The sequence below is a fragment of the Centroberyx gerrardi genome, chromosome 14 (genome assembly GCF_048128805.1).
Source record: "Centroberyx gerrardi isolate f3 chromosome 14, fCenGer3.hap1.cur.20231027, whole genome shotgun sequence".
NCBI lineage: Eukaryota > Metazoa > Chordata > Actinopteri > Beryciformes > Berycidae > Centroberyx > Centroberyx gerrardi.
The window spans coordinates 12,651,480-12,662,778 of record NC_136010.1 but is presented as its reverse complement, the minus strand read 5'-3'; the positions used below and the strand labels follow the sequence as shown (position 1 = coordinate 12,662,778).

Here is an 11,299-nt window from a genome sequence, read left to right as displayed (position 1 = left end):
CTCTGTTTCTCTTTTGTTAGTGGAGGCTATTATTAGTCTCACCATCTCTCTTACTGCCTAATCTTTCTCTGTCCATTTGTCTCTCACTAATTCATTATAAACCAGGGGGCAGCATTTAGAGCCTGGGGCTTTGGAGGTGGTTCAGGAGGTGAAGTCTGGGCCGGGAGGGGGGTTAGATTCCCACTGGACAAGGGCTGAGTAAAAGACTAGGAATAAAAAACAGAATAAAAAGGAGAGAGGAAAAAGAAGGGAGCTGATGCTGATGAAGGCTACAGTTAGTGTTGGACTTGGGCCGTGCCAGAATAAACATGCGGGAAGGAGAAAATTGAGAGGCAGGAAAAGAAAGTGCCAGTGTGTGTGTGTGTGTGTGTGTGAGAGAGAGAGAGGGAGAGAGAGAGAGAGAGAGAGAGAGAGCGAGAGAGAGAGAGTGAACAACACCTGTCCCACATTAATGACGGGGGTCTCCTCTGTTGTTACCCTCTGACATTTTTTACTCTCACTTAAACCTCTGATACTATTTATTGCACACACACACACACACACACACACACACACACACACACACACACCGCAAAAAGAGAGAGAGAAAAAGAAGGTGAGATAGAGAGAAAGAACAGGGTCATCCAACACCTAATCGCACCCACACACACAACCTCCACCCACCAGCCTTTAAAATCTGAACCATTTTAATGAAATTCTTGTGTAAATGGGCAGATCAAAATGCCAGACGAGCTTCCAGGGGGTTTAGCTGTGCTGCTGCTCCCCAAACAGGCTGCTCCGCTCTGGAAGCCACTGAGGCTCAGGGGTCAGAGGGCAGAGTGAGGATGTCTGGCTGGTGAGGGACAGACCAAGATAGGCTCTCTCTCTCTCTCTCTCTCTCTCTCTCTCACACACACACACACACACACACTCACACTGCTGGACACCGCCCAAAAACAAGCATTTTCCGCACTACTGTCCACTCAAGCATTTCATGCAGATGTTGCCGTGGAAATTATTTATACACTACCTGTCAAAGGTTTGGACACACCTGATTGAATGTACTATGTTTTTCATTATCTTAAAGCCAGTTTGATCTAAAGGCTTACGCTCAAATGCTTGACAGCTGTTTCTTAGACAAATATAAATAGTGAAGTTGATGCCTATGTATGATTTTTTTTCCAAAGCCTTTGCCTTTCCATCAAGGCAAAGGGCGGCTACTTTAAAGAATCTAAAATATAAGATAGTTTTGATTTGTTTAATACCTTTTTGGTCACTGCATAATTCCATTTGCGTTATTTCATAGTTTTGGTGATGTCTTTACTATTATTCAAAAATGTGGAAAATAGTAAAAATAAAGAAAATGTGGTGTGTCCAAACTTTTGACTGCATGGTAGTGTATCTCCAGTAACTTTTCCACTTCCATTGTGTTCAGTTTCTCTGACTATTTTCTATTTTCTGTCTTTCATTTCCTGCCAGGCGAGGTTTAGGCTTCAGCACCTACATTATAACTTGATCCCAATGTTACCGACATGCCACGAGAATGTTGTGAGAATGCTGCACATCCAGAGGGTTAACGAGCCCGCAGACCACGGACTGACCAACTTCCAGAACCTTCCATGACAAAAGAGAGAGAGAGAGAGAGAGAGAGAGAGAGAGAGTGAGAGTGTATGAGACGGTATGGGACATTTCACAGAGCGCTATGGTATTTGAGGTTTATATGTGTATAAGTGTGTGAGAGTGGATTGGAGGGGGTTGTGCGGGAAGTATTGTGAGGAGAATATAAACACACGCACAACACACACACACACACACACGCACTCACATGTACGCACACACATACACGCAACCACAAAACGTATCGGATAAACAAAACAGCTGAGCTACTGGCTCAGCTGACTGGTATTAAGCTGTGAATAGGGGCCGCCACTACATGGCAACTTGCCAAAATCTTTGATGTACCAGCCTCACACACACACACACACACGCCCACACACACTTGCCAAACATGGATACTGCTTGACTGACATTGTACAGATTAGTTCACCTCCACTCAACAGGAGAGAGAGACAGACCTCTAGTGGTTCAACACCCACACAGCAGACAGCAGCCCCATTTGGTGAAGTTGAGAAAAATGTAGCTGTTTGGTGCAAGATTTGAACAGTAAAGTGAAACTAGGCCTGGTCAAAGCCTAAGCTGGAGTAATGCATATACAAGCACACATTCACACTCTTCCTCTTTCTTTCTTTCACTCTCTCTCATGATCGACACAAGCACCGATAAACAAATAGATGACTGTCATATTTGCCATGACGTCAGTGGGCAGCGAGAGGGCACCTATGGGGCCGGTCCTGGTGCTCACATGCCAGGACAGGAGCGGCCATTATGGAGGTATGTGTAATTGTTTTGACAAAAGCCAAATGTTGTCAGTCTTGTCCCGACAAACATACATACTGCCAATAAATAGATTCAACTCTGGATAGACCCAAACAACAAAGTCATGAATGTTGCTAAGATTTGGGTCTGTGCGCTACGATTTGGGTCATAAAATTGCAATCAATCAATTTGTGTGTGTGTGTGTGTGTGTTTGTCTACTGAGAAGAGCAGAAGCACCGGACAGGTTATGATGTTTGGACAGGGCATTCCATTGAGTAGTGTTGCGCCCACACACACAGGTGTGTGCACACGACTATAAGGACTGCCTTTATGTACATTGTGCTTACACACACACACACACACACACACACACTGCTCTACAGATCTCCTTCACTTAAGCTTTCTGCTTACACTTGCCTACGCACACACACTGTTCAGGAGCTCGCCTTTAAGTCTTGTATTTACACTCGCCTACACACACACACACACACACACATACACACACACACACACACACACACACACAGTGTTAAGTACATTGGTCCATCATTGGGTCGCCCAGTTGTCTCCGGTCCTTGCAGTGGCCCGGGTCCCATGCTGACTCATGCAGTGTGGCTAGCTTTGGGGTTTTCCACAGTAACCAGAGAACTCACTATACAATCAGCTCTTTATCCCTGACCTGCACTGCGCTCCACAGCCAGACAGCACACACACAGACTGCTATATTCTTGACACACAAAGGGACACACACACACGCACGCACACACACAGAAAACATGCTCAAACGAACAATATGTGCAACGCTTCACTAATTAGTGTCTGCTGATGCTGAGGCCTTGCTGAATTTCGTGTGGGGTGTGCACGTACGTTTCTGTAAGTGAATGCGCGTGGGCGGATGTTTGTGTGCACATGCCTTAGGCTCATTGTGCTTCTCATTAGAGTCCTGAACAGCGCTGAGAACAAAAGGCGTCCTGACAGCAGCACACAGCAACACACACGCAAGAGCAGGAGAGCGGTGCCACGGTGTGTGTCTATGTGTGTGGAGTGTGTGTATTTTCCAGCAAGGTTACACCACAATTGGAACCAGATGAGGTTGGCCATTAACAGTCTGGACTTAAAATAATTTGCAGCTTACGGTTTAGATCTTAGAAACACTATATGTTCCAGTGTTGTTGAACCTCAAGCATTCTTCAAAAATAGAAACTCAAGTGAAATATCTCAGCAGTTCAGGACTGACTTGCCCCTCACATGAGAATCCAGACTAGGACTGACAAAATACATTTTTTAAAACGTTTATTAGATTGTAATACTGTGCATGGTCTGAGTTTCAACAAATATTGAATACAATGAATATGAACAAAATGCTTTTTTTCATGTGCAAACATTAGAAAACATGCAGAGCTGTTCAGTCTATGAACAAGAATGTTCAATGCCAGTCGAATGGGTAAAATATTTCCATCAAAAGTAATACAAAAGAAGCAAATTTACTCCTGTTTCAGGAAAGATATGCGGTTGAAGTCTCCCAGGAAATCAGAAATGACGTCCAGAGTAGGAGATATGTTTGAAACATCAAGGCACCAGGGGTGAACAGTGTCACAGCGCCAAGTACACAGCTTCTGTCCAAATAATGCAATCTTTACCTTCTGCAGTGTTCTCTACACTGACCTCAAAGGCAATGATTGGAAAAATCAACATGGCGGAAGAACCACTTTAATCCTTGCTTATACCAGTTTCCTCAAATCTATATGAAGGCATAAACAAGTACATATAGGAAGACAGTCCTTTAATCCATATTCAGCGATGATCACGTATATCCCATAATGCTGCGTGCCACATAATCTGGCCGACGGATCTGGTGACCTCCACCTTTCTCCACTCTGATTGGCTCGCTCCGAGGAAGAAGCAATCCTGCAGAAAGAAAAGCAACAAAGAATTAGAATTTTACTTTGCTTTATTGCTACTGTTAAAGTTGAAGCAACTGACAATGTTCTTGTAAGCACATTTGTAGTGCGTTAAAATACACTGTTACCAGGGCCACTAAGTTAATTCGGGCACTTGACTACTGCAGCTCTCTTAAGGAAGCGTCTCCATGGATTCCTGGGCCGTGAGCTCATAGTTCAGACTTACACACTCTCTCCATGAACACTTGGGAATTCAGTGACCAGTCTCTGTGAATGACACTGGTGTCACATGCTGGTGTGATGGTAGCGATCGTGTCCCTAATGTCGAAAAGTTGAACAAAACAAAAGGATGGATAGGCCTACACATAGCTCTGGTTCTCTAACTGTCCAATTGGCTGCACGTTAGATAAATGCATAAGGGAGAGCTCTGTGTGTGTGTGTGTGTGTGTGTGTGTGTGTGTGTGTGTGTGAGTGTGTGTTTAAAAATACTTGGCTGCCTAGTGAGGGAGAGGCAGGCAGATGTTATTTTGGAAGCTCACATTGCAACGTAATTATGTCCTCAAGTGAGAGAGGGTTTGTGTCCTAAGAAGAGTGTGTTGTAGTGGGGCAGACGGTAAGGAAACACTGAAATGACACTCAACCACGGTTCTGTGGTAATAATGACCTGGCATGAGCTTGGCTTGGGACAGTGGTTGTCAACCATGTGCCATCTAGACCCAAGAGTCTTCAGTTTCATTCCAACCAGTCACTACAGTAACTTAGCTCATTTCACTGATTAGCAAACAACCAGAGAGGAAGGAACTAATCAGTGAAATCAGCTGCTGTAATGTTTGGAATGAAAACCTTAAGACTCTTATTGGGTCTTGATGGCGGCTGGTTGAGAAACACTGGCTGGGAGTAAAGAGAAGTGACTGGGGACATTTTCACTTTGTGTGCCGATGCTCTTACCCCGAGAGTGAGCTGCTAGGGTTTCAGTGTCTTGAACTTGGACTTGAGACATTTCAGTTACAGGACGGTGTTGTGCCAAAATTTGTACCCCCCTCTTTTACCCACTTGGCTACATTTTGGTGACATTTCACCTAAGGCTTACCTTCACCGGGTCAGAGCGCCTCATCCTCCCCACTGCTGCCCAGGTGCGGTGAGGACAGGTGCCGGTTCCTCCCGGTCTGCACGGCCTGCAGGTTCTTGTAGCGCACCAGCGCCAAGGCGATCTCCGCGTTCCACGCCGCGCCGTCCTGCGGGCACCGAAAGTCAATTTCCTTGCCCGTAACCATGACCACGGTGAAATACACCAGCCCTCGCTTGTACTCCACGCAGTCCACGGTGGCCATGCGCTCAAAGCGGAGCTCCTTGGCTTTGGAGCCGCACGCCGCGCTCGGAGCCTCGCCGCCGCCTTTGCAGTTGTGCAGGCGCAGTCCCTCCTCGGTGAGCACGCAGCGCTTCTTCTTCCACAGCTGGAGCAGCCCGCTGCTCCGCTTCTCCAGCAGCCCGTCCCTCATCACTTTGACCGGGAGAGACATGGCCACGCCGAGCCGCGGAGTCTGCCAAGTGTCAAATTAAGAAATTGTCTCCAGCAGTGTAACCTGTCAAGACTTTCTCAAGATGAATCCATGAAATCCACATTCCAGATGTTGCCAGTGTCACACATGGGCGAGATTTCTTAGTATCTTCTCGTTGAGTTGGGGGATTTAAGTGAGAAAACAACATAGGAAGACTCTTATTATATAGCCTACTGTACTGCCTATAAACCAAATCCGTCTGCACTGACTGCGCTCCGTGTCTCCGTGCTGGCTGGTAGGCTGGTCCGCCTGGATATGTTTGAACATGCCCGGCTCCTCTGTGGACCTTCTCCTCTTCGACTCGCACCCCGCCTCCTCCCGGTGACGCCAAGGGATCCGGTCTGTTTATGACATTCCCACGTTTGTGTGTGTGCGGCGCGTGTGTGACAGAAAGAGAGAGAGTGTGTGACAGAGAGTACAAGTAGGCTATAGAGGGAGTTTACAGCATGTAAACGTGTGTGTGTGGTGTGTGTGTGTGTGTGTGTGTGTTAGTAGGACTAGCCTACTTCGTGGGTTTACAGCCTATTTCCTCCCACTTGGTTAGTCACAGTGCACCTGCTTATTAGAAGGCTCGTGCCCCACTTTGCTGTCATTACAAAAACAGTACAAAATTATATTCCTAGTTATTTCAAACTTACACGCATTAGCCTATATACAGTACTACAGCTGTTCCAAATGTGTTTATGACAAACTGCTTTCCTCTCTCTCAGAGCTGGAATGTGAGTGGGAGGCTGAGCGTTGATAAAGAAGCCAAATGTTGTAGTGTGTGTGTGTGTGTGTGTGTGTGTGTGTGTGTGTGTGTGTGTGTGTGTGTGTGTGAGAGAGAGAGAGAGAGAGAGAGAGAGAGAGAGAGAGAGAGAGAGAGAGAGAGAGAGAGAGAGAGACCAAGACAGAGAAACAGACAGAGAAACTGTAGGACAAAGAGCAAGGAAGAGAGGTGACATAACTCTCTGTTAGGCTGATGGAGATTGGTGACTCAAAGCTAGAATCAGATTACTTTTTGGAAATGATTTCATTAATTTCATGTTTGCTTAGAGATATGCGTTCATGGGGGCAAGGCATTTTTAATTGTGATATTTTGGATACTAACAGCATTTTACACATCTTGAAATTAGTAGCCATTCTTGAAGTTTCTGTCTAAATTGATTTTTCAGGCAAAATAACTCAAAAGCAACTGAATGTAATGAGTAAAGCTAAATAAAGACAAGTAATTGATTGCGTTTTCAAAGCTTACTTCAAAGCCCTGCTGATGACAGAAAACATCACTGTCCCTGACCACCTATGATGGGAAGCGCAACTGTGGCATTATAATTATTAATAATAATTATTGTTATTTATGTTGCATTCTTGACGGCAACATGACTCTGATCTGACAGGTGAGCATGTGGGTGGAGTGTGACGCTGTAATTCCCCCAACTTTTACAGGATGCATATTTGTCATAGTGTAGTCCCAGTGTGTGTGATGTGTCACTCTACTGTTATGACAGGAATGAATTCAATAAACATGTGTCCTTTCTTGAAACTTTCACACAATCTCACTCTCAAACTTACTTCCCACACACAGACACACACACACACACACACACACACACACACACACACACACACACACACAAAGAGAGAGAATGGCAGAGACAGTTTCGCTCACATGGTCTTATGTAATATTTGAGAAAACAATTCCGTCATTGAAATCGTTGTCATTCCATTTTATTAAGTTTTTATCATAATGCTAATGTTTGGAATGCATAACATATATGAGTGAGCAGCTTTAACTGTGTTGTATACATCTTGTGATATTAACTTTCCAATTGCAGAAGAGGAGGATAGACTGACAAGAGGATGATGAAGATGAAGGTTGAGAGCAGTGCAAATCACTAATAGCAGCTCTAAATAGACAGGTAATGTCCAAGTGTATAGTGCATGTAAATCAAAATTTAACACCAAAGCTGAATCACCATTATACAAAGCATTATACTAAGGTATTTAAATCTTTTCTACAATAGAATTTGTAATAGAGGAAGCTTTGAATCAAGCAGGTGTCTTGCAGGTGCTTGTCTCATCTGTGTGTCATGGCATCCCGCTGCCCTCTGCAGGTAGAAGACAGTAGTGCAGTCTTGTGGAAGCCGTCTGTCCACCTGACCATGGAGGAGACCACAATGTCCTCTACTGAGCATGTGCCAGCGCCCCGGCTCCCTGCCCGTAGCCGAATCCCTTAGGACCAAAGTTTTTGGCATAACACCCTGGAGGAGTAAATATGAGAGGTAACGTCACGCTTGACATGACCTGTCACACCGTCAACAGCTTTACATGGCAGTGAGAATTCATTAGATGCAATGCATGGCCTAACAACCACGGCTGTGATGTTTTAATAGTGGCAGTAGGTGGCAGCACATTATAAACACTGCTTCAGTGCTTCAGCTTCAGCAATGAAACTATTGTTTGTGGAGTTTCTGAGCCAAAACAATCAAATCCAACATGACTCAAATCCAATATACTCAAAAAAGGGTGAGGTAGCACATCCAAAATTGGGGAAAAAATGACTGGATACAATCCTTCTTTCACAGAAGGAACACAACGGAAATACATTTTCAAGGATTATTGTGTTATTGTTGATAATATTATTGATGTGTAATTGAGGATATCCTTCTTTGTTCTGGGCATTCCTTTTTATATTTTATGATTAGCAAATAAGCTCAATCAATCAATCAATCAATTAATCACATTTCATACATTTCTTATTTAACAAGTTTCGGCAGGAAAAGCCTTCATCAGAGCATTAATCTTCAATGAAGGCTTTTCTCACTGAAACCCAATAAACAAGTGAAATGTGAATATTGTATCCAGTCATGGTTTTTCCTAACTTTGGATGTGCTACCTCACTCTTTTTTTTTTTGCATAGTCATACTGTGTAAAAAGTATGATGCATTCAGTGTAAAGGGTTTCTGCAATGAGAGCGAAGTTGCACCTTTGCAGTAGATTTCTCCATCCTTGTCAGCTAGTGTGGTCGACTCAAGGCCCTTCCCACAGATGGCACAGCGGAAACATCCATTCTTATGCCATGCCTGTAAATACACAGAAGATAGATAGGGCTGGAAAGTGTGTTTTTGTGCGTGTATGTGTGTGCGTGTGTGTGTGTGTATGTGTGTGCTTCCTTACACTCCCGGCTCCAATCACTTTCTCAGCGGCATAGACAGACTTGCCGCAGCGTGGGCACTTGTCTGACCCTCCAAACTTCTGAGCCATCTTGGAGGGGTTTGGGTTAGTGGTAGGATGATGAGGACCAGGTCTGAAAAAAGAGAAGAAGAAACAAATATCAGGCCTTGAGAGAGATCAAGAGGTCTGTGTGTGTATGTGTGTGTGCGTCACTCACTCTGCATGTGTAATGCCCAGGGACTCTCCCTTGTCCATGCTGAGTGTCCCCGCTCCCTGGCCGTAACCGTAGCCTTTTGGCCCGTACTTCTTGCCGTAGCACGCTTTGCAGTAGACCTCGTCCATATGAACGGCCACAGTTGTGCTGTCCAAGTTCTTCCTACACACCACTGCATGAGCATACACACATTCACAGTCGCACACGCATGCACACACATGTGCATGCACAGACAAACACACATACGTACGTTATTGTTTTGCATATCTGTGTGCATTTGTGTGTTTAGACAGCAGGCTCCTGTTTCCTTATATGGAACAGCTCTATTGAACTAGTATGTTCTCATCTAAATTCCACCACAAGAATGTTCAATTCCAATGCAGGAACACAAATAACTCTACTCTCAACTCCATGAACTCACTTTTTTTTTCTACTGAGGCAAAATGGATATTTTTCATTAAATCTATTTTCTGATTTTTTTTTATATCAGCACAATTTCTTTGAACTTTGTATGATATCTATAGCTTCTGATAGCTATAGCTAAGAGACCACTTGGCCATACTTTGTCATTTTTTAAAGGGAAAAATCCACTCTAAAGTGTTTGGCAATGTACCCTGTATTTCTGGGCCCATTTTATTTCTTATTCCCACGGAAAACTGGCCAAACGTAGACGACATGATGTGACTTTGAGATATGTGCAAAGCAGCTACAATGGAGTTTGATAGCAGAAACGTCAGGTTTTGATGTCAACTCCTCAGAACCAAAGAGCAAGGGCTTCTTTCTAGACACCATTGACTGATATTTAAAAGTCATACTGGGAGAAATCTATTGTAGAAGAGTAGAGATTTCTCCACATACAGTAGCCTCAATAGACCAGAATGCAATGCAGCCACAGCTTGCATCTTTGCGTCAAGCCAGCCAGGCATGGCAGACTACGGCATTATTCCCTCTCCACTCTCACTTCTTCTCAACTGAGAAAACGTAGCACGCTATCACTCTCTCTACATTTGTGGGAGTTGTCAAAAGTCATTCTTGGAAATGTAGGAAATCGCTAATTGAAGCAGAAGGAGACGAGGCAGGTTGAGGGAGAGCAGGTTCACCAAAAAAAGTAAATAACAACACTTCATTCACAACCTCCTGGAATGCACTAAACATCACAAATTGATGTTATCTAACGATGTATCTAAGGGTGGATTTTTCCTTTAAGAACAGATGAGCAACAGTCCACATCAGACTGGTATTACTTCTGGTCATATTGACAGGTGTAATGTGTCAAAAGTTCAAATGTCTCCATATTGACAGTCACAGGAAGCAGAGAAGAAGAGTTTACTCACTGCACAGGAAGCAGGACTTGTGGAAGCTCCGCCCGTCACACAGAACCTCTTCTGCAAAGTATACTGTCTTTTGACAGCAGCCACACTTGTTTCCTCCTCCAAGTGGCATCCTATATGCACACACACACACACACACACACACACACACACACACACACACACACACACACACACACACACACACACAGACACAAGCTGTCACCTCACATCATCACCTTTGGACACATTCCCAGAGATGCATCATCTCATCTCATCATCACCATCAGAGTGCTGAGACATGGTCTGTGTTTACAGTGGGACTAATGGATGGAAACACCTGTTGGTGTTTCCATCCATTGAAAAGCACCATAACTGACCATACTGAACTCCTAACTGTTCCAGAACTGCTGCACATATCAGCATTTTGTTATGTTTTGTGCTTCTAGTTGAAGATTAATGTGCTCTGTGTATTTTGGCAAATAGAGGCATTCAGGCACCACATAAGGAATAGGAGAGGCAGCACCTTAACCATGAGAAATAAATCCTGGCCTTTTTTTTGACACACTTTAGATGTCTGTAATTTATGTGTGTGAAGGGGCCTGAATGGATAAACAAATGGATGAATAACTTCATAAATTCCTTTGCACACAATGATCATTAAGAAACACAATACTGTATTTGAAGTTATATTGTTGGAAACCCATTAAAACATCCATATTTTGTTGCCTGTACTTGTGGCTAAGTCAAGCCAGGCCCAGACCCTGTAATTTCACTTTGTGGCTTCTGTGAAAGAGGGAAAAGAAA

The 11,299-nt window shown here is 44.1% G+C and overlaps 2 protein-coding genes across 2 annotated transcripts in view; both read right to left on the bottom strand.

The window, feature by feature from the left end:
- Positions 1 to 3,669: 3,669 nt before the first annotated feature.
- phlda3 (pleckstrin homology-like domain, family A, member 3) lies at positions 3,670 to 6,050 on the bottom strand. The gene is made up of 2 exons (XM_071906332.2): positions 5,347 to 6,050; positions 3,670 to 4,263 (listed from the first exon to the last, which is right to left on the bottom strand). Exon 1 carries the CDS (start codon positions 5,774 to 5,776, stop codon positions 5,357 to 5,359), a length of 420 nt encoding a protein of 139 aa, XP_071762433.1. The 5' UTR covers positions 5,777 to 6,050; the 3' UTR covers positions 3,670 to 4,263; positions 5,347 to 5,356.
- A 1,451-nt stretch (positions 6,051 to 7,501) lies between these two features.
- csrp1a (cysteine and glycine-rich protein 1a) overlaps positions 7,502 to 11,299 on the bottom strand; it is a 7,777-nt gene continuing 3,979 nt past the window's right edge. The window contains exons 2-6 of the mRNA XM_071906315.2: positions 10,517 to 10,626; positions 9,186 to 9,354; positions 8,972 to 9,101; positions 8,781 to 8,877; positions 7,502 to 8,055 (exon numbers count right to left, since the gene is read on the bottom strand). Coding sequence (XP_071762416.1) covers positions 7,979 to 8,055; positions 8,781 to 8,877; positions 8,972 to 9,101; positions 9,186 to 9,354; positions 10,517 to 10,625 — 582 coding nt within the window. The 5' untranslated portion in view covers position 10,626 and the 3' untranslated portion in view covers positions 7,502 to 7,978. The remainder of the gene's footprint in view (positions 8,056 to 8,780; positions 8,878 to 8,971; positions 9,102 to 9,185; positions 9,355 to 10,516; positions 10,627 to 11,299) is intronic.

Coding starts and splice junctions, on each gene's coding strand:
- phlda3 (XM_071906332.2), bottom strand. CDS start 5,776: ATGTCTCTCCCGGTCAAAGTGATGAGGGACGGGCTGCTGGAGAAGCGG.